The sequence below is a fragment of the Amblyomma americanum genome, chromosome 1 (assembly GCF_052857255.1).
Source record: "Amblyomma americanum isolate KBUSLIRL-KWMA chromosome 1, ASM5285725v1, whole genome shotgun sequence".
NCBI lineage: Eukaryota > Metazoa > Arthropoda > Arachnida > Ixodida > Ixodidae > Amblyomma > Amblyomma americanum.
Window position 1 is genome coordinate 212640620 of NC_135497.1, and position 23260 is coordinate 212663879.

General features: G+C 44.9%; 2 protein-coding genes across 9 annotated transcripts in view; one reads left to right on the plus strand and one right to left on the minus strand.

Annotated features, from left to right (window-relative positions):
• The first annotated feature begins 372 nt into the window (after positions 1–372).
• The window catches only part of LOC144114589 (uncharacterized), a 31124-nt gene continuing 8236 nt past the window's right edge, over positions 373–23260 (plus strand). The window contains exons 1-3 of one of the 2 annotated variants that reach the window (XM_077648431.1): positions 373–1878; positions 8945–9061; positions 16800–16906. In XM_077648431.1, the coding sequence (XP_077504557.1) occupies positions 9022–9061; positions 16800–16906 (147 nt within the window). In that variant the 5' untranslated portion in view covers positions 373–1878; positions 8945–9021. Of the gene's footprint in view, positions 1879–5648; positions 9062–13427; positions 14240–16799; positions 16907–23260 lie in introns of those variants that run through there. The other variant, XR_013311062.1, reaches the window with a different exon arrangement.
• Positions 9210–23260, minus strand: part of stumps (DBB domain-containing protein stumps) — a 117262-nt gene continuing 103211 nt past the window's right edge. For all 7 annotated transcript variants that reach the window (XM_077648423.1, XM_077648430.1, XM_077648428.1 and 4 more), the window contains exons 14-15: positions 14250–14340; positions 9210–12252 (exon numbers count right to left, since the gene is read on the minus strand). In XM_077648423.1, the coding sequence (XP_077504549.1) occupies positions 11966–12252; positions 14250–14340 (378 nt within the window). In that variant the 3' untranslated portion in view covers positions 9210–11965. The remainder of the gene's footprint in view (positions 12253–14249; positions 14341–23260) is intronic.

Here is a 23260-nt window from a genome sequence, read left to right on the forward strand (position 1 = left end):
CGCTTACGCCTGTCCATCCATACGACGGACGGCGTGCCATACAACCCGACGTCACTGTCCCCACCTCGTCAGCGCACGGCGCAGGATTCGCTGGCAAAAAAAAAAAAAAGCGGAAGCTTTTTCGTTTGTTTATGGCGTCGGTTTGCTGCGTTTCTAGAAGTACAACTCTCTGGTGCGGCAGCATAAGTATTTTCGTTTTTTTTTTACTAGGGTGGGAGCGCTTTTGTGTCAACAAATCTCGGGGCATGGGCAAATGAAGGGCAGATGTACACGGAGAAGCACGAACAGTCTCTCATAGCAAAATGGCGCAGAGATGTAGAAATAATGAAACATAGGGCATTGGGGGGGGGGGGGGGGGGGGTACAACAGGTATGAAGTACTGAGAGGTATTTGGAAAGGAATAATGGTGCCGGGGCTTACTTTCGGGAATGCGGTTCTGTGCTTAAGTCGAGTTTAGAAGTAAATCAGAGAGCTGTTGGAAGATTAGCACTAGGTGCCCGCGGGAAAACCACAAACGAGGCAGTACAGGGGGATATGGGCTGGGCATCGTTCGAGGCGCGGGAAGCTCAGAGTAAAATACTGTACGAAGAACGCCTGAGGAAATTGGACGATAACAGGTGGGCAGCTATGGTATTTAATTACCTATATAGAAAAAGCGTTGACTCACAATGGCGGAAAAGAACTAGGAAGCTGCCCAGTAATTTTTCCAGACATGAGGAAGGAGAAAGAAAGAGCATTAAACGACAGGTTAAAAACGCGGAAGGTAAAAAATTGGATAGATTTAATGGAAAAGAAGTATAGTGCAGAACTATATCGATACTGGAAAAGGCAGATCAGGAAGGAAGCGTTTTATGACAACTCAAGAGGCAGTGCCCTACTCTTTGAAGCTAGGTCAGGGTGTCTTCGAACGCGCAGCTACAAAGAGAAATTTAACGAAGATGACACATGTGCTGTGTGTGGTAAATTTGTAGAAACGATAGAACACCTCATTCTAAAATGTGATGGTATCCATCCCGATGTCGATGCAGGCGCAGTCACTCTTCCTGAGGCCCTAGGGTTTAGAGATTAGAAAGGTCATGTAAATAAATCTCCGGTGTAAATTAGCAAAACGCGGTTGGAAGATTGGTGGCTCAAAAGCAGAGAGGTGACGTATGGTTATAAGTGTAGGAAGACATATTTAAAGAAAATGGCGAATTTTAATAATTTATAATGCAGTTAAACAAAAATAAAGGGGAAAAAAAGCTGAGCATGGTGGCAACCGCCATTACCCCGTTTCAAAGGGGACGCTCCTACATTCCATCCATCCATCAATCCATCCACGGTAGTCGCTGAAAAATCGCGTGCTGCCGTCTCATGCCTCGCATGGACAGTATCGAAGACAAACGTATCTTCTGTATCAGGTATCGCTTTGCAAAAATGAAAGTAGCGGTGTATCTGTATTGAAAATACATTTATTGAGTGACGTGGATTTTAACGATACTCGGTAATAAAAAATACTGAGAACCGAAAAAGAACACCTCTACTGCAGGAAACTAAACAACTTTTACTCACGACTTAAAAAAAAATGGGACGGCTCAAAACGCGGCTTTTGTCGTTCGTTATTCGTGGAAACCCTAGGGCCCAAGTGAGTTTCTTTTTTTTTGTTCGTTTTTCCCGAGCAGCGCGAAGCCACGCCGAAGCCTTCTTCCGCGGCTCCCGTGTGGAGTAGTGGAGGGGTGTCACCTCACCCCTTGTAGGGCACCCGGGTGGCACTGTCCTTTTTTGTGGCGCCTTGTTTGGCCGGGCTTTAGTTTGGCTCGCTTCAAGCAGGAGGCATCTTTGCTTGGAAGGGAGACGGTGCCTTGCTTCTTTCGCCGGAAAGTGTCTTCACGCATGAAGGTACGCTGGCTTTTACACATCACGGCTCCCCGTCCTAACCGGAAAACACCAATAAACCATGCAACACTATTTATTGTTGCGTGTATGGTTGTCAGAACAACAGCAGGAATGCCGCCGGAACGCGGTCACAAATCAAACTTTACCGCTGTGAGGGCAGGTAGGCACCGACTTGAAGAAAACATCGCAGAAGCATTATTTTAATGTTGCTGTTTAACTATCTCGTGAAACCAGTGTTGGTCTCCACTACCCTTAGTTTTAAACACTGCTTTCATGGTCTGTTTCGTGCTCATCGTTGGACTTAATGACGACCTCCGCCATGCGCAAGGCAGATCCGTACACGATTCGTGCTTGTGGTGGTTCCCAAACACTGCTAGTGCAGCCGCGAGCTTACACCAACTCCAGCACTGGGCGTTGCTAGTTGGCGTTCCAAGCCCGTAGTAATTCGCGGGTTTGTGCGCAGCTAAATGAAATGAAATGGAATTATGCATGCGATAACAAAGCGATACGCAAAAGAATGAGACTCGGCTCCAACGTAAGGCTTTTCATTCCGGCCGCACACTTCCCAAAAATGTCCGAAAGCCCCGCTGCACTGAAAAGATATTCCCGCACGTCACAGTGTCCCGCCTTGAATAATTTGCGGACGCGCGCGAAACTATTCTTTTTAAAATACGCATCAACACACTCGATAGGCTGAAAGCCACAGAGCAGCACGTGCTGAGGTGTTTGCCAACTTATGCCGGATGTGCTTTAGAATAATGCACATGCATATATATACTCTCTCATTAAGTACAGTCACTCGTTTTGACCATGCGCGTAGGAGAAAACAAGTGTCAGAGCTTGTGAACACAGCCGGTGGCCACCTGGCCCGGTGCCTCAGGGCCCTAAGACCCGTGCGGCAGACGGGGTGAGAGTCGGCTCGTCAGGAGCAAGTTTTTTCTTTTTTTTTAAGCGCCTTCACAGCGACAGCTTTCAGCTCCCCTGATAAGAGGCTATCCATGTTGCTGATGGGGCGGAAGTCGGACCTTGAGCGCATTAGCTTTTTCTTGCAACAGCACTTATAATGGGCATTCCCCGCATTTAGCCGTTGTATTTGCTTGCCTGTTTGTGAAGCCTGCTTTGCGGCAGGGTGTCCACTTGCCCACCGGTTTGTGGGCAACACACACACACACACACACACACACACACACACACACACACACACACACACACACACACACACACACACACACACACACACACACACACACACACACACACACACACACACACACACACACACACACACACACACACACACACACACACACACACACACACACACACACACACACACACACACACACATGTGCACGCACGCACATGAAAGGAAGCCAACGGCTTCCTTCATATGTTTGTCCAACGAGCCCCTCATTTCATTTGCCTTATATATATATTCTTTAAGTAATTTTCTTTAAAAACTAATTAATTGGCACTAGATATTAAAAAAAAGAAACATTCCCCTATGCGCCTTGATTTCGGTGACTGTTGGGTTCCTTTATATATATATATATATATATATATATATATATATATATATATATATATATATATATATATATATATATATATATATATATATATATATATATATATATATATATATTGTGAGCCACTGCTTGAACAAAGCGTCTGTATTCCAGAACACCCTGGCAACCTGCGCGCGATCCTCAGAGCAGAGGTGAGCGATGACAATGATGGGTATATACAGGAGGAAGATGGTGCAAGTTCGCGCTCACACAAATCCCCCGGCAAGAAAGCGGCTGCCCTGGTCACTGTTTAGGCAGAGCAGGGGCGACGGGCTCTATGCGCGAGACGTGAACGACACAGGGACCTCGGAACTTCATTTTGAGTGTCAGTGTGTTTGTGTCTGTGTGTGTGTGGGGGGGGGGGGGGGGGGGGGTACAGCGGGAGTACAGCCTCGGGAGCACTGCGAAAGATCGGCGGCATTGCGGGAAACCGGAGCACACCCCTCTGTGCTGTGCAGCAGCTGGCCAGAGCTGTCATACACGAGGAGCTCCAGGACCATTTCCTCGTGTGGACCGATGGCTCAATGGCCCGCGACAGCTGCTCCTTTGCAGTGGCTGCACAGCCAGCAATACGCAACCTTCCTGGGCTCCTCCACCACGGCGGAGTTGATGGGGATCCGGCTGGGGCTGGACCTGCTGCTCACCCTCGTCCCTCCGCCGTCCAGGAGTGCTCTGCTGTGTCAGTCGCCTGCAATATAACGGCCGGGGTACCCCACTAGTGCGCGACATTCGCTCGCGCATCGAGCGCCTCGCGCGGAGAGGATGCGCCATGCGTGCACAGTGGGTGCCCGGTCACTGCGGCATCGCCGGCAACGAGGAAGTTGACCTCGCGACCGCCGCACATCAGCTACATCCCAGCGATCTGCCCCTTGCGCTGGAGGGCGTGCTTGCGGTCATCTGCAGGACCATATCTCCGAAGGCAGCACCCCGACCCACGCATCGCAGGAGGTGAGGCATCGACAGCATCACAGGCTGCCGCGCTCTACGCGGTCGCAACGCGCAATGATCCTCCGCGCGCGCATTGGCTGCGTGTGTTCCGGGGAACGACGGGAGCGTCACGGAATCGTGTGACGGATGCGGTGCAGTGGAAACACTGGAGCACTTGCTCCTTCGCTGTGCCGCGTTCGCCGATGCTCGTAACGACATGCTCGCGGCCTACAGGGCGCTGGGTATACTACCAGACTCCCTCAAGACGCTATTGTGGCTGGCAGCGCGCGCACCCGTGAACGAACCTTGGTGAGCCTCTGTGCATTCTTCGAACAGACGGGCTGGACGTCCCGCCCTTCTCCGCCAGGTAATTACGCGCAGTGACCGAAGGCTCCTCGAGTGCTACCTTGGACAATTAACAGCTGGACGCCCCACTCCAGCTGTAGTGAATATAGTGCCGTGCGGGTGTTTTTATTGCTTCATCAGGAACTAATCACGTGCGCAACTTGTACATATTTGTTATTGTGTAAATATTTTTGTGTATATTACCTCTACCCCCTGTCCTCTCACACTCTTTCCATTCTGCCTGCTATGCATTATTTGCGCTGCCCCATGCACTCAGGTGCTCCAGTATCCATGGCATATGCCGGGGCTGGCAAAAATATTTTCCTTCCTTTTTATTATTATGTTAATAAACAACTTACTACTGCTACTACTGAGGTGATCGAGTTGACCACAATGGCCCATGCAAGTAGCAAACTTCGCCCAGAGGTGTAGACGGAGAGGCGGGAGCAGAGAAGACGGTGGTACTGATTACTGAGGAAGGTTGACGGCCATAAAATAGGAAGAAAAGGCTGTAGGCAGTTGTGCGATTAACCTGAGGAATTATAGACATAGGTGACAAAATGCGAAACGTTGCCCCAGTTCTCATGCTCAGGACTGACGTACATGGATATCATGTCGGACAACGTGCGGTGAAAACGCTCGATGAGGCCATTGTTCTGAGGATGTTAGCTGAGGAATGTCTTGTGGACGCTGTTGGCGGCGAGAAGTACTTCTTCAAGGAGATGGGAAAGAAATTTCCACGGTCGCTAATCAGGGTACGTGGAGCACCACGGCACAAGACTATCACACGCACGAAAAAGTCGGCGACTTCAGAGGCGGCACCGGAGTGAAGAGGGGCTGTTTCAGCGTACCGCGTCAGATGCTGAATGGCGGCGACAACCCAACGGTGGCTGGCTGGCGTGAGAGGCAAGGGGCCAAACAAGTCGACAGCGACAGTCAAAAGACACAGATGGGCAAGGAAGAGTGTAGGGGGCCAGCAGGGAGAGATGTTGAGTGCTTACGATGCTGGCAAGACGCACAGGATATGTATTTGGCGACGCTGGTAGAAAGCCCGGGCCAGAAGTACATACACACATACATGCATACATATTTATTTGTCACAATTACAAGTTGAAATAAGTGTGCCCGCGGAAGCGCAAGTGCGCTTGTGGGCGGGTCACGGCAATCAAACGAAGTACAGGCTCAGTATTGACGAAAAAACATAGTTTCCTGTATGTAGAAACAAAACAAATACTACACAACAAAGCTTATTGCAATAAGACACATAATATTCCTAAATACAAAAAAAGAACAATATCACTAATGCACACTGCCAAATTAAGACACTTATTTACACAGGTTCAAAAACAACTTAAACAACCTAGATTCACATGGGATGGCAAACTCAAGTATTTAGAGCATTCTTTTAATGCAAGCTTACAGGGCCTTTGACATATTAAGCCAGGACTTTATTCTACATTTTACCTCTTTAAGGGATTGTAATGATAGCATTTCAGTTGGAAGCTGGTTAAAATGAAATGGGATGTAGAACATTCGGCACCTTTTCCCGTAGTTAGTATATACCTTGGAAAGTTTGAACGGATTTATTTTTCCTAATACCTTGAGCTTGTTTTCAGGGTGTTTAAATTTATTTGAGAAATAGTTTCTGGTAATTACTACATGCGTGAATAGATCTTCAATGCAGAACATATCAGCAACGAGCATCTGTTTGGTGCTTTCAAGGGCCTCCATTGACGTGCCATACAAAACGTTAGCGGAAATTCTGCTCAGTATTCTATCGATTTGACTGATTCTTGACGATGCACACGAACCATAAATAGTGACGCCATACCTTAAAACGGACTCCCCTAGGGCCTTAAACACCAGTTGACGCAGCCTGACAGAAGTATTGAATTTTATCCTGTACAGATGCATAGAAATTACACAGAGACGTTTGATGAGATGCTCAACATGGGCTGTCCAGGTCATGGTGGCATCAAAATGAATGCCCAGATATTTGACTGTTTCAGAGAAGGGTAAAGGAACACACTGGCAACTAAAGCAAACATTACCATGCAGAATAACAGATTCATTTAATATAACTTTTTTATGTGGATTTCTGAAACAAACCAAAGTTGTTTTTTGCTTATTTATGTAAATCTGATTACCTGAAAACCAGTGGCACACTTGTTTAACATCCGACTGTAGCAGCTCTGCAGCCCTATTGTATGACTCGTGCGAAACAAGCAACGCCGTGTCATCGGCGTATTGGTAGAGCAATGAATTCAGACCAAGATGTGCTAAATCATTGACATAAATATTAAAAAGGAAAGGTCCTAAAACGGAACCTTGTGGCACGCCATATAGAATTGGTTTGAAATGGCTGAAGTCATCTTTGATTCTCACAACCTGAGCACGATTGGAGAGGTAGCTATTGAAAAAAAGCTGATAAGGCCCACGAAATCCAAGTGAAGTCAAGAATGGCAGTTTGTGGCTGCGAGGTCTGAAATGTACCCTAAATGGGAACGCTACAAAAGATTAGTTTATGGCCGGAGATTTCATCACGTATTTCTATTTTAGTTCTATCGAGTGAAATATGGTGGCCGAAATATCAGGTCAGGTGCGTTAGTCGAGTCTTAATTTGTAGAAGGGTTGAAATGCGGGCCAGTTGGTTCATAGTAACTTGGAAAGTTACTCAAAAAAGTCGCAAAGTCTCAGGAAAAGTCTCAAGAAAAGTCTCAGTTGACAGTCCAGGCATTGTGGCGTGTACACTCCTTCTCTTGTCCATTGTCTTTTGTGACTGGTTTTTTTCAAGTTCTTAATTTGTACACGTGTTAGATAAATTTATAATCTGAATGAGATTAAACTGCAGCATAGGGCATCTAGAAGGGTATCTGAAGAAGCAGAGGAATGTTGCATTTTGTGCCAGTTGATATCGGCAAGGTTTGTGCAGCAACAAGATTACTCTGAAGAAAATGCCATGACCTGAAGGCAGAATCCTAGCTTGGAAACTAGGCAGCCAATGAGCTCAAACGCACAGTACTTGCTACATATGTTCTCCACTCAACTATTTGATGCCCCACGTGGTGAGCTTTAGTGCGAACTGCACCGGTAGTGGCGATGAGGTTTGTTGATCACCGAGTTAACCAAGGGTGTTGCGCAAACGTGTTCTACAGACGTTGGAACCATCCTAAGCGAAATTCTGGCAACCTTTATGTACAATCTAAAGGGCTACTAAATTTCGCTAAATACGATTCAATTTGGTGCACAATTACAAAATTTTGTTCATTTTTCTCAGGATGACACAGCAAATCTTGTCTTGAGCAGAATGGCGCAGAAGTCGAAGCACTGCACGTTGCCAAGGAGTCGCATACCACGGGGAGGACCTGCCCCTACTTCCTTCCCCCCTCTCCCACCCGCCTCCTAGCTGGTTCTCTTGGAATTGTTTCTTTATTAGACAAGTACCACTCAACATGCCCCCACTGCTCTGCTCATTACAAGAAATTACCTGGAACTCCTCTTGACATTCATTTCCTTGCTGCTATGGCAGTGACTCGATTGGCCTCAATTCAAGCATTTAGGTTGGCAGGATTGGCACAAAACTGATAAACAAATATATTGGTGTTCACGTGCATGCATACTCGGGTGAAAAAAATCATTCGGTCCAACTGAGAAATTCCCATTTGTGTTTTTGGAACCAAGTGGAAGCTTCAGTTGGAATGCCCACTTGGGTCCTTGCTGTGTATTTATAACCAACTGGTTCCAGTTTTATATGACTGAAACCAATTGGAATCAGTTAGATCTAACTGGTTCCAAATACACAACTGGAACAATTTGGAGCCTATAAGAACTGTTGATTAACTGTTGACTCCCAACTGGAGAGGTAGCATCGCAGTGGGCCACAGGCAAGCATGAATGGCACATAAAACATAGGAACACTAAAAGCCTGAAGGTGGCATAAGGCCAGATTGTGCAGTACATGTCCACTAAAATACCTTTTCTCCCCTTTGGGCTTAGATACTACATTCATTGGGCCCTCCTCCTGAAGCCAGTGGCGCTGGTCCGTTCAGTGAAGTTATTGTATTTAATCATGACTGCAGAGATAGTGGAAATTATGTAAACAATTCAGCAGATTAAGCTCCCAATATCTTTTTTTCCCAGCACCTCATTATTTCTCTGTTCTGTGCTTGTACAAAACAATATGCAGATCTCAGCCATGAAAATCATTGGATTCCAATTTGGCTTTCCAGTTGGAAGCCTGAAGGCCATCCACTCGGGAGGTCTAATTGGACAATCCAATTGCAGCCGCCTGGAAACTCCTGTTGGAATGCCCTGCTGTGCACTTCAGCTGGACCTCCTAACTGGAAGTAAGGAAACCAATTGGGCTACCAAATTGAATTCATGAGTCCAACTAGCTGAGAGTCCATTTAATTCCAATTCAATGCCTAGTTGAGCTGGACCTAATGGTTTTTTGTTTTTGTTTTACCTGGGTAACAGATGCAATAGACTCACAGGTTGGCTAGTAGTGTTTATTCATATGCTTGGCAAACATCATAAGGCATATTCATCTTCCAGCATTTGCATCATAATTAACATGCGCAACTATATAAAAATATGAACTGTGGAGTACAAATGTCAAGAAGACAGCGCGTAAAAATGAAGGCAGAATACAAAGGCACTCACATACTTACAATGGAAGCCAGCACAAACAGACCAGCCAACACTTAGTGTTGCCTATCTTTTTGAAATGGCAGCCTCTGGCAGCAATGCCCTTTCTCACTTTGGCAACAAGGCTGACAAGTTTCACACACTAGGACCATAACAAGCCTGTGTTATCATTAAACATGTATGCATGATGAAAGCCTACACCTCTCCATGCACATTAAGTGCAAAGTCAGCACTCACATAGGCAGAAAAACAAGTGCTACAGCTTAGTTGACAAGATGACACAGCACATGTTATTGCATGTTTGCTAAAAGCTCTTAAATTTGCACAGCTCCAAAGTATATGCCTTGGTAGTTCATACACACAAAAAAAAATATGCACTATGCAGCTTTTATGACTGGCCAAATGTATGCTACTTTCTTTGGCTAGAGCTTCTGGTTGCTTCATAAACAAAGGACGGAACTGACTTTGAAGGACATACCATCCTTGCTGTTGTTCCGCAGCAAGGTATTTGGTTGCTAGACTAACTTGACTATAGTTGTAACATCGCGTCTGAGCTGCTATACATGTCCTCTCTATGCTTAGTCCCTTGTTTGTGCATGGGCAGCTCGTGCATACATCGGGCACTCAAAAAGCTTTTGACGTAGCAAAGGCAAGAAATGGCACACCTATATATATATAAAAAAAGAAAATTCATTGCAAAGGTCTGCAAATGCAAACCAAAGCTTGCTGGCCTAAGCTAGAAGTGTGAACAGGAACAGCATATGAAATAGACATCACAATAACTTACTTCCGCCCACAGCCATTCATTCACTTTAAAAGTGCACAAGATTTACAGCACTTTGGTTTTTCCGTCGACTAGACATTTTTCGAGGTATTCAGTCCTGGCAGAGCACCAAGAAAATTGCTTACTGACAACAAAATATCCATAAGTAACACATGCATTACAGATTTAACAATAACAGTGCTTTCAAGAACAAAACTGAGTGCTTTTGTGGTGGCTGCTATGTGCCGAAAGCATTCACTTTCTAACTGCTAGCCATTGATAAGGTGAGCGCTATACAGTTGGATTCAAGCCTATCTAATCTTATTAACATGGAATATAAATGAGGAACAATGATTCTCTTTTCAGCAGATGATGCCATGAAAGCTTGTTGTATAGTGTGACACAGGGGTCATGTCATCATTCATTCAACTGCTTGAATTTGGAGAACTTGTGAATGGTAGACCATTATCCAAACCTTCATAATGCAGACTGTATTAACTGAAGATATAAATATTTTACGTATATACAGCAGTTTCGCGAAAATGTGTACTCCAAATGAATGTCTCTAGGCGGTTGCCGAAATGGCATTATGGTTCAGAATTTGATCTGGCACATCAATAACATAGTATGAATTGAAAGTGCTGTGATCACAGGATTGATCCCATTGCAGTTAATGCTCAAACGCCGATTATTCAGCAAACTGTATGCATCCATCCAAGAAGTATTCATCTGGAAAATCTCAACAGGCACCTAAATCAAAAATGATCCAAACTTCATACAAACCATGAGTAAAATTAACTATAGTATAGAGCATAGTTTTTCTTTCAGTAGAAGTATTTTGCCCAAGTGTTACATTCTGTTTGCCATTAAAAATGGGAGAAGCCATTTTGAAAGGCATGCAAGCATTACACATGCATGAAAAAAAGTTAGGTTTGTTGATTTAGTTTGAGCATGTATACATGGTTGGCCAACATGTTACAGAGTGGACAGTGTCCAGAGCTAAAAATCAACTGACATTTTCGCCCCCAAAAGGGTGCTCAGAAGTTTGAGCCAACAGTTGGGTATTTTCAGTTCCAACCAGCAATTAAGCTGGCCATGTGAAAGAACAAGCAAACAAGGCATTATCATGACAGTGCAGCTTATCAACAAGTGCAAAGATGGCTCATAGCTGTGCTATACTAGTGCCAACAAAAAACTGAAAGGAAACTAGCTAAAATTTTAGTGAATGATGGCACACTGACGATGGAAGCCATTCAGAGAGTTTTTCTTTCGAACAGAAAGCATGTCCATGTGTAACCTGCACATACATAGCTTCAGTTGAAAATAAAAAAATTATAGTGGAATAATCATGAATGGTGCTATAATCAGATGCTGTGCACAGGGGAACTGTATGACAGGGAACGTATGATTAATTTCCAGGTGCCAATGCTCTTTTTGCATATGGAGTGGCTTTACAAGGAAAAAAGAAAGAGTGCTTATGTACCACTCAGCAGTAATTTTTTCTTGCAGGGATTGATATGTAGACACTAGATTAATTGATTTTTAAATACAGGTTACTATCTTTTTCCCTACATAAGCCCATAGGAGCAATATACTGGTTGCTGAATGGGCCATTGAGATGGCAATTTGATCTGGCAAAATGTCTCCTTTGACGAAGTAGTATGACGAGTGCAAAAGCTCAATGCCACGGCTTCAGCTTGAACTCCAGCATCAGTGCCGCTGACCAATGAGAGATTCAAAGACATAAAGCAGGAATTTAAACCACTTGAACAGTTCCCATTAAAGCTGCCCAGCATTGTAGCCGGCATCTCCAGCCATGCCCCAGGTGTGCATAAGATGTTCAGTCATCTGGCACGGGCGGTGGGGGTATGTCAGGGATGCTGAGCCGCACCTGCTGTTTGTTGGATGGCGTTGGGGGTGGTGCGCCAGCAGCCCCCCATTTGGGGATGTCGTAGTAGTGCCTGCCATCGTCGGGCTCTGGGCAGGCTGGTGGAGGTGGCGCAATGCGTCGCAAAGCAGCCACTGGGAAGTCGTAGTCAAGAAGAGGGTTGTGTCGTTGATCAACAGGCCGTGGCACTTGCGGAATGTCATAGTATATGCCTGCTGATGGGTTTGTCGCTGGCTTAGCTGGGGGAACAATGAGAAAAGACATGGGAGCAATCACTGTAAATGTTGTAGCAAAGAAAGCTGGGTAAGTTGGCACAGGTTCATGCAATTGAAGGCTGAAGGGAAGAAATGGGATGAGACAAGCGCTGTGCTGGGTGGACAAAGGCCGTAACTCACTTGGCAAAGAAATTGTCCTGGCCTTAGACACACAAGGGTAAAAAACTGACACAAAACCAGATCGTTAAGGTTAAAGTTAGAACAAAGAGAAGAGCCCACTCTACAGGAAAAACGTTGATTAGCGAAGAAAGCAAGGCAAATTTGTACAGATTCATGGTAGACAACAGTGCGGTGGACAGCACGAACTTGAAGAAAAGAAACTGGATGGGACATGTGCTGCTCAGTTCCATTTGATTCCCTTGAAGTCCGCGTTGTCCACCGGGTTTTGTTGTCTACCATGACTAAGTCCTCCAGCTTCCTGTGATTGATTGCACGAAAAATCGTGGATTTTGGCATTTTTCGCGGAATTACGCATTAGCAGCTACACAGTCTTTTTTTTTTGGTAACGCTGGATTCTTGGAAGTTAGTGGGATTAATAAAATGATGGGAATGTGATAAATTTAATCACCTGAATTTTCTTAAAACATAGAATGTAGTAACAAGCTAAGTTGTGTTGGTGCTTTGACACACTTCCCCTATCCGCCCAAGCAAGTTAGTGTGTCACTTAAGCAAGGTAGCTGGCACGTCAAGTGCTACGGTTGTGGCAGGAGCGCACCACACGCTTTTATGAGATGTGTCACGATACTGGCAACTGTCGAAAGCACTATCACCATGTTTGCACAAATATTATAATGCGAGTGCTATTTTTCTTGGGTCATCTGTTTCAGAAAGCCCCACACATTATAGCTGAAACCAAATTACATGAATGTAGAGCAAATTTTTCTTCACTGTTCAATACACCCACAGCAAGCTCACCCACTAGGCTAGCGACTTGTGATAAAAAGCAGCTTCTTGACGGCCTCGGGCCATCGAAGTGAAGCGCACGGCCACTGCTGTGTGAAAGGCCACATGTATTAACGCACGGGAGGCTTTCTGCAGAATGTAACAGATTCTTTGATGATGATTATGGATTTTTATGGCGCAAGGGCAGCTATGGCCAAAGAGCGCCATGTCACAAGGTATTTTTTCTTTTTCTCAAGGTGGGGTCAGAGACCCATTTCCCAAGCATTTCACCCTAAATAAGCCGAGCACCAGACCAGGGGAAAGCTTGTACCCATTGTATCACCGGTGGGTACCCGGCGGCACTGGGGATCGAACCCCGCACCTCCCGCATACGAGGCGGATGCTCAACCACTTGGCCACCGCTGCGGTCGTAACAGATTCTTTGTTCTGCAAAAAGTTAGGTGCCTAACCATGACTTTTCAGTGTTCTGAACAGTTCCAGTTCATACATCATCACAAGGTATTCATCAAGTGAAGAATTAGGAAAAAGAAAAGGGTTCTGTAGATGCAGCTAAGAGAAGTGGGGGAGGGTAGGAGTGTTTGAATCCTGCGGTCTAGCAGAGACTAAATGATGTTTGCCACCAGTAGTGAAAAAAATTGGAGAAGAGAGAACACAGAAAAAAAAAGAGCGTGCTCAGTTACCTTTCAAATGGATATTGATCTGCTGTCTTATGCTATGCACCTCTTGGCATGAACGCAGCATGACTTGCCCCACAGAATGCACAATGGCTATAGAGCTTCCACACCTATTCCAACAATGTTGAAGGTGACACCCTCTACCTGTCCAGGCCAATATGCTGTTCATGGTCTAAGCAAGTTGTATGCATCTTGGCATTAACCATGCATTAATGCTTATTCATGTCTTAGTAGTGCAATGGTTACACCTATTCCTCTCCTAAAAACAGCCCTCACTGCACTGAAGTAGGCAGGCATATATATACAAACAGAGAAAATAGTTTATCAACATGTTGTAGAAAGCAACAAATCATGAGAGGAGTAGCTTTCCTATTCTTTGCATACCTCCTGTGCTCAAATTGCCATGTAGGGAACTGCTGGATGGTACACTATTCGTGCTGACTTCTGGTATAGTGGGCCCGGTAAGGTCTCCGGCCTGGAAAAAAAGAGTAAGATACAATATGTATGCTTTTACTGCAGCAGAGAAAGGCACACTTAAGCTTGTAGGTATTTATATTTCCTTCTACTTCTAGTCATTCAACTCCCCACAAAACTCTATGATGCTGACATGGACAGCTGTGCCCAAGTAAAGTTAAAAGTGAACTTAAAATCATTATCTTCAAAAGCTGCTCAGGCAATGCATAGGAATAGACCAATGAAAAAAAATGTTGGCAGAGACACTTAAGACTGCATGGCTCTATGTAGCCAATGTCGCAATGCCCCTGCGCCGCTTCTGATCTGTGCGCAAACTTCGTGAAGGCATGCACCGCCGTACTGCGGCCTGCGCTCAACTTAAAGGGTATGACACGATAGCTAATGGGCTAATGCCCATATATGCAGAATTGGTCTTTCTCTACTGAACATTCTAGATCCCTTGGACTTCTCATATCACTCCTGGCACAGTGGAGCAGTGGTTCAGCAGTGTGCCACTGCCCTGGGATTGCAGGTGCTGCCACCGGTGGAATTCGTGCGATTCAAAGCAACCTCGCGTGACCGATCATTTAACCGCCACCTGCTAGGTTGCATAAGGATGCCATCTTTTATGGGTACCATCGAGTATTAGCACGCACGCACGAATGCACGTGTGCGTGCACGCACACACACACACAGGCGGATTTTCGCTTAATGGGGCAAGTAAGGCCTTAATTAATAAACAAAGACACTCAATCATTGTATTAGGCTTGAGTGGATAATTTTATTTCAGTGTTCTTTCTGCGCTTGTGAATCAGCTCATAATGCAACTCATCTTTTCACAAATGCTGCCACAGACCAGCCAATAACAAAATGAATGGCAAGAAAAACAGCAGCCACAGTGCTTGTCTCCCAGAGCTTTAACCTTCCCGGCATCTCAACTTTTCTTACTTTTCTGCAGCAGCAGTTAATTCTGTGGCCACATGGATAACAATTTTGCCCTCCAACACAAATATAAAGCACATATTTTCTTCAAACAGTTTTAAAATCAATGCAAATATTTTGCAAATGCCAACAGAGAAGAGGAACAGCTTAAAGGGTGAACCCCTGCAAGCTTAACTGAAAATGGGCTTGCAAGTGATTATCAAATAGAGCTTCAGGCATACAAAAATATCAGCAGCTACTTAGCGACACAAAGTCCGCTTTCACATTCTGAGATAGGAAACATACGTACAAACTTTACAAACATGTATATGTGCCCTGTCTAGCTATGCTACAGCACGTGCTCTAACACTAAGCAGTGTGCAATGCCAGCTCAGCCCGAAGTACGCTTTATGGCAGTAATTTTTTCTTGTTAGATGCATGACAGATTAATCTCAGAAGCCTTCCGTGTCTACTCAAGTCAACTGATTATACCAAGCTTATGGAGGGACCCTTTGCTATCAAGTGCCCCTTTAATTGCTTTAAAGCAACATGCTATGATCATGCACAACAGTGCATATTGCGTCACTGCCACGACTGTATTGTCTCACAAAAGTGTGACAGTATACCTCTTGGAGTGCCTCTTAGAGTTCCCACTCTAAGGCACTTGGGCCTCTTGGAGTGGACTGCATTCTCTTTATGTGCATAGGGAATTTCAGTGATATCACTCAGCGTAGTGTATCTGTAGGGCCCTTTATTTTTAGTAAAACCTGAACTTCCCCAATTTTTGTGCCCCAACAAGTTCTTTCAGAAAGTGAGTTAAATCCAATTTTTACCTGAAAAGCTGCATTCCTGATTGTGTAGATTAGAAGTACAACCACTTGATGGTGCTGTTGAGCGGAAGGTATGGTGTGGACAGTAAAAGAGAGAGGTCCTTCCTGTTGACATTGTAAACACTGACTAGAAAATGTTGTAAACATTCTATTTCCCTGGTTATATTCCCCTGGTTTACTCCAGATTATGCTTGAAAAGTTCCCATTTGATGCCAGGCCTTAGAGCAAAGTTCCTGGCACAATTTATTGACATTGTTGGATCAGCAGCTGCCCCACATTAACAGTGCCCTGCTTTAATGTAGTGATTAATTTGATATGGCAACTACCTTATTTACTCGTGCATAAGCCACACCAAAATTTAAAAAAAATATTTAAAAAGTGGGGGTGCGGCGTGTTATCTGTGAATTCTTTCTTTGGGGGGGGGGGGGGGGGGGGGGGGGGGGGGCGGTCGGCTTCACGGCAATGCGCGACGGCCTACCCTGTGTAGTCTGCCATCCCCATCGTCATCAATGCTTGTCAAGCCGATGCCAACGAAAGGCCATAGAGTTTCTTACTATTTAATAGCAAGAAACTCTGTGTGAAAGGCATAGCCAAATCCACATTCATAGTCTGTTTATTCTTCCCCACACCATTGGCCACGTTTTCTTCAGCTAGCATTGTTGAGCTTATAATGTCAGGTGCTGTTTTGTGTACTACACCCCAGTTTGCGCTGTTTGCCTGCTTTGTTTAGGCGCCGTGAGTTATGCCCTGACACCGACGGGACGCGTGCAAAGGCCCGATATTCTATTGCTGTGCCAGTGGATCTTGGATGCGTGGAAAGCGATACCGGCCAACTTGGTGCGTAAAAGCTTTATCTCAGCAATGGAGGTTTGTTCACAAATGTTTTAAAAACTTCTCTAAATATATGTTTTTTATGCAACATTTTAAAAATTTATCTGACAAGAAGTTTACTTGGGAACGTTTTGGCGATGTTTTTTAACAGCAATTTGTTCCAAGCATATCTTTGCATGTATGTCCAAGTGTCAAACAGTCGGTAGATGTGAACTAACGCCGCAGTGAACCGAAGTTCAATGATATGAATTTTTATGCATCTTTTATTTTGGTGATTAGTGACGACTGAGCTAGTCATGTACATGACTTATTAACATAGGAGGATTGCGCACGGCCATTAGGGTAGCAGGAACGTCCACACAACGAACGTTGCAAATGGCACCCTTCTTCGAAGTCAATATACAATAAGAGTAATAAGAGCAACATAGAGTGTGCGTTGGACGTACTGTAAGTAGTAGAGTGCGAGACAATTTCTACGACTATGCTGGTTTCAAGCTCCACGTACGCCGCTGGCAGAAATTGATGAACTGATGAAACTACGGCAGAGACTGATGAAGCTGGTTTTCTTGCCTCATTTGCATGTGCATTTATGCTGCAAAAGGTAGTAGCGGCCTGTCCTTTGCAATTCGAGCTATACTGCACATAACTGAGCTAACAAAATCTGCTGCTCTAAAAGAAGCATGAGCATTATAAACCTAATGAAATCCCACTGGTTGATTTTAGAGGGTTCTAAATATATATAGCATACTGATCTTGAATCTATAGGTTTCATATACAGTCAATCCCGGATATATAGAATTATTGCCTATATCGAACAGTTGAAAAATCCTCTTGGGAATCCCATGCAAAAGTATAGCACTATTGTTCGCGTATATAGAACTCCCATGCACCGGCATATCGATGTATCAAACTCCGTGCCGAGCTGCGCCCCGGCAAGTGTGCTTCTCCCACCATACTCCACCCTTGCAAGTGCGCTTCTCCTCACGAAGCTCTCGCGATGTTCCCGCGATCTCACGCGCGCCGCCCCTTACTCTGAGAAAGGGGTGTGTGGATAAAAGGCACGTGACGAGGAGCACTTGGAGTGCGATTGGGTGTGAAAGGGAAGTGGGAGGAAGAAACCACGCTGACCGCAGGCACCCGTTTCCTGTGTTTTGGTTGGCTGACACCGCTGGCGCAGCAAGACGAACGAGGTCAGTGCAGCTTGGGCTTGTGGTAGTGCGGAGACTGTACAAGGACGCAGTTACCGGGATGCGCTTCCCCCCTTCTCTCCCTCCTCCCCGTATGAGAGTCCCCCCCCCCCCCCCCCCCCCCCAATAACCAGGTGCGTCTTTCGATTCGCTTTGTTCCTTTTATTCACGAGGCCAACGCGAAGGCTTGAGACTTGTGTGGTGCAGTGCGTTTTTCTTTCCGCGTTTAGCATGTGTTCCGGAGCCATGACCGCGAAAAAACGCGAAAATTTGGATTTTTCAGCAAAGGCGGTGGAGGCTGGCGAGAAAAAGTCGTCGGTCGCCGCGGCATTCGGAATTCCCCGCAACACCATGAGTACGATCCTCAAGAACAACGCCATTGTTAAGCTGAAGGCAGTGCAGTCCAGTCGCCTTGGAGCGTGTCGTGTGCGCATCCCAACCTCTGACAAGGTCGAGAAGGCATTGTACGCTTGGTTTTTGGAGACACGTGCCAAGAACATACCTGTTGATGGCCAAATGCTCATGGAGAAGGCCAAATGGTTTGCTGTGGCCTTCGGAGAAGAAAGCTTCACTAGTGGCACTGGTTGGCGGCAGCGATTTAAGAGTCACTACAGCATCGTCGGAAAGACCCTTTCGGGCGAAAGCGAGGCGACTAGCACAAGTCACATAGAGAAGTGGTTGTCCGAAGAGTGGCCAAATATTTCCGACAGCTTTTCGCCGTCGCAAATATTCAACGCAGATGAGACACCACTCTTTTGGCAAATGCTGCCAAACAAGACTCTGCATCTGAAGGGCACTGCATGCCATGGTGGAAAGAACAGCAAAGTGCGCGTATCGATTTTGCTTGCTGCAAATATGGATGGGTCATGCAAACTACGGCCGTTTGTTATCGGAAAGAGCAGGTCGCCACGCTGCTTTAAGAACGTGAAAGGCCTCCTGGTTCGATATGCATCAAATAAGAAAGCTTGGATGACATGCAGTTTTTTCGTTGAGTGGCTGCAGACGTGGGATGCCGAACTGGAGAAGCCTGGCCACAAAGTTTGTCTTCTTCTTGACAATTGTTCGGCCCATCATGTCGTCTGCCCATTAAAGAAGATCACCCTCAAGTTTCTGCCACCAATCACAACGGCAAAACTTCAGCCTCTCAACCAAGGCATTGTGAAAGCGTTTAAGGTTGGGTACTGATGACGACTGGTGCAGAGGCTCCTAATGAACCTTCGATTAGGAATCAAACTCAAGGTGGACCTCCTCGGAGCCATTCAAATGCTGGCTGGTGCTTGGAATGACGTGAAGAGAAGTACAACTGTGAACTGCTTCCGCAAAGCAGGCTTTGTGGTAGCTGCAGACGACGGATGTCTTGACAGTGAAGACAATGACGCTGGATGCCTGGACAGCGAATTTCGTGAGCTCCCGGCATTCCCAGGCGCCATCCCAGGTGGCGTGACAGCACGCGATTTCGTCAGCGCTGACGACGGCGTGCAAGCTGTAGAGGATCACGCTGATGCGGAGATTGTGGCTAACATCATGGGTGACGAGGACGCAGACTCGAGCAGTGACGAAGGTTCCGACGAAGAGGACCAACCACCATGCACTGCAGCTGAACTTGCATCAGCTTTCAGCGTCATTCACCACTGTTGTGGCACAATGGAAGGAGCTGGCCTTTCACATTTGGGCACTGTCAGCAAGCTTGAGGACAGCTTAATGAACTCGATGGTGCAGAAGAAAAAGCAAGCAAAGGTCACAGATTTTTTTTCTTCCGAAATAAAGTGTTCTGGTCATCGCGCTGTGTTTTTTTTTTTTTATGCGCCTTTGAGGCACAGATTGGTGAGTTCCCGTTAGTCACGACATCGGGAAACTGCCTTGAGATGTGTGGAGTTGTTAGAGAAGCTTTTGACGTGCAAATTTTATATTTTGAATTATCGATATATCGAACTATTTCGCGATCCCCTTCGAGTTCGATATATCTGGGATCGGCTGTATGCAGAAATTTCCAAAAAATAAAAATGTCTAAATATGTTCTTAACACGTTCTTACGAAGAAATTTTCTAGATATTTTTTGGCAGAGCATTAGCAGGCATATAACACCTCTTTTTGTCTCAATATCTAGAGAACATCTGAAAATAGATTTCTTCTAGACATTACCGTATACTTTTGTAGACGTTAGTTACATGTTGCGTAGCCCTTCTTGTGTTTCATGGGCTGTGGGTGCACATCGTACTTCTGAGAGTGCTTATGTCGTTTTTCACATTGTTTCACCTAAGCTTTTGCATATGTATTCGTAACATTTTATTGCCTACAGTGGTTTAAAATTTTGTATATTTATTTGTTGCATTCCCAAGATCTAAAATCCTGTTCTGGATATATATATATATATATCTATCTTTTGGATTTCACAACATCGCTAAACCCTTAATTTCTGGAGTTAATCTTTTGATTTTAATGGGGTTTATCATCTCAATGCAACTCAGACTGTAAGGGGCGCCATAATGCAAGATTCCAGATAATTTCGACCACCTGGGGTTCTTTAATGTGCACTGACATATATCGCACAGTACGCGGGCCTCTAGCATTTTGCCTCCATTGAAATGCGATCGCCGCAACTTGCATCAAACCCGAGTCATTTGGGTCAGCAGCTGAGCCCCACCGTGGCGGCCTTTCTAGAGGTGAGTATTTACGAAAAGAAAAATACGACCAAAATATTTCATTTAATTGGTGCTTCATGAAAGTCCTCTAACTTTGGAAGATACTAAGTAAGAAACCATCGTCTTTTTGTATGCTGAGAGCTATGCTTCGCTGAGGGGAATACACAAAGTAAAGCAGTGTCAATCCTGCAGGATGTAAAGCATTAACATCTGATATGTATAGTAAGTTAACATTTTTCGCAATTCTAACTGACCATTCACATAGTGGATGTCAATGGATATAAGTTATACAGCTAATTTCATTATCTGGGTCAATCAGACACTTGTTTCTCAAACTGCAAAGGCACTTAATTAATCTCAATAAGTTGAACTGCGCAGCCGGATGTTGCAGTGCCTTTCCTTTGGGACTGCAACACAGTCATGGTTGCTCGGAATCGGTGATCAGCCCAACCTGAAAGCAATTCAAACTAAATGTAGCAGAGGTGATGCAGTGGTGGTGTCAAGGCTTTCAATGCATTGAAATCCTCAGAGAAGCAGGCATTGACTCAGAATGGCATTGCGGTCAGTGCGTGTCTGCAATGTGGCTGGGCTGACACGAACGCACTGGGCATGGAGGAATGCGCAGGGCCACCACGGTCAGTCTCGAGGGAGGCGGGTGCTCTCCCCTCGAGACCGGCTGCAACTGAGCGTCCAGTTAACGCGGCGAGTGCCACGAGACGGCGCTGGCGATGTGATCGCTGCAGGCACCACCATACCAGCGCACGGAGCCCATATGCAGGGGCGGGTTATACGCAAGTAAATACGATATATGATTTCAAATGGTTGCTGATGAAAAGAATATGCAAGGGGAGCAGGTGGGCACTGAAATGGTGTGAATGAGTAATGTAATGGATGGAAAATAAGAAATAAAATATGAAAAGAAAGATATCATATGCAGATTTAAGTTCATTGTTTTCCAGTGCAACAGCACATGGCCAAAGAAAGGAAGAGGGACAAGAAGAAGGATAAAAAACTAAGTGCTGGAAAACTATGAGCTTAAATCTATAATACGAACTAGCCAAAGAACTAACTGTACTGATGTCATTTGCAGTTAATATATCATTTAATTATTTGTAAATACACAGTTTGTGAACATGCCCTTCATTCAGAGAGCAGGCACAGTATGGAAACTATGCCCTCTTAGTGACCAGTTATAGCTGCATGCACAAGAAGCCAATAGCATACTGAAAGAATGCTACTGTTGCCACTTTATGCACTGATGTCAGTGCACACTCTCTTGTATTGTTATATGATTGTCCACATGTGTCTACACTGAAGCTTTTGCGTACATTTCTCAGAGAAGAACTTTTATGGTCACTCACTAAAACATATATGTCACTAACTTTGAAAAGACACAAGGAAAGTGCTCTTTCATGGAGATATAAGGACCTCTGAAAGGCTATTCTAGAAATTTATATTATTCAAGAACTCTTAAGCACCCTTAAGAACTCTTAAGAATCCTGACAAGAAGGGCTACGCAACGTGTAACAAACGTCAACAAAAATATACGGTAATGTCTACAAGAAATCCATTTTCAGATGTTCTGTAGACAATGGGGCAAAAAGAGGTGTTATATGCCTGCTAATGCTCCGCCAATAAACATCTAGTAAACTTCGTCGTAAGAACTTGTGAAGAACATATTTAGACATTTTTATTTTTGGAAATGGCTACTTATATGAGGCCTATAAACTCAAGATCAATATGCTCTATACATATTTAGAACCTTCTAGAATCAACCAGTGGGATTTCATTAGGTTTTAGTGCTCATGCTTTTTTGAGAGCTGAAGATTTTGTGTGCTCAGTTATGTGCAGTATAACTCGAACTGCAAAGGACAGGCCGCTACCCTTTCCAGCATAAATACACATGCAAATGAGGCAAGAAAACCCGCTTCATCAGTCTCTGCCATAGTTTCATCAGTTCATCAGTTTCTGCCAGCGGTGTGCGTGGAGCTTAATTGAATGAAACCAGCATAGTCATAGAAATTGTCTCGCGCTCTACTACGTACGATACACCGGACGCGCACTCTATATATTGCTCTTATTACTCTTATTGTGTATTGACTTCGAAGAAGGATGCTGTTTGCAACGTTTGTTGCATGGACATTCGATCCTGCTGCCCTAACGGCCGTGCGCAATTATTCTATGTTAATTGATGTTGAGTCATGTACATGACTAGCTCAGTCGTCACTAATCACCGAAAGAAAAGATGCATAAAAATTCATATGATTAGACATAGGTTCACTGCGGCGTTAGTTGACATCTACTGACTGTTTGTGTCAAGTACTTGGACATTCATGCAAAGATATACGTTCGGAACAAATTGCTGTCAAGAAACCTCGCTAAAACGTTCCCGAGTAAACTTCTCGTCAGAGAAATGTTTTAAATGTTTGTGAATAAACCTCTTTTGTCACTATGTTTTTCAAACGTTTGTGAATAAACCTCTTTTATCAGTATGTTTTTAAAACTTTTGTGGATAAACCTCCATTGCTGAG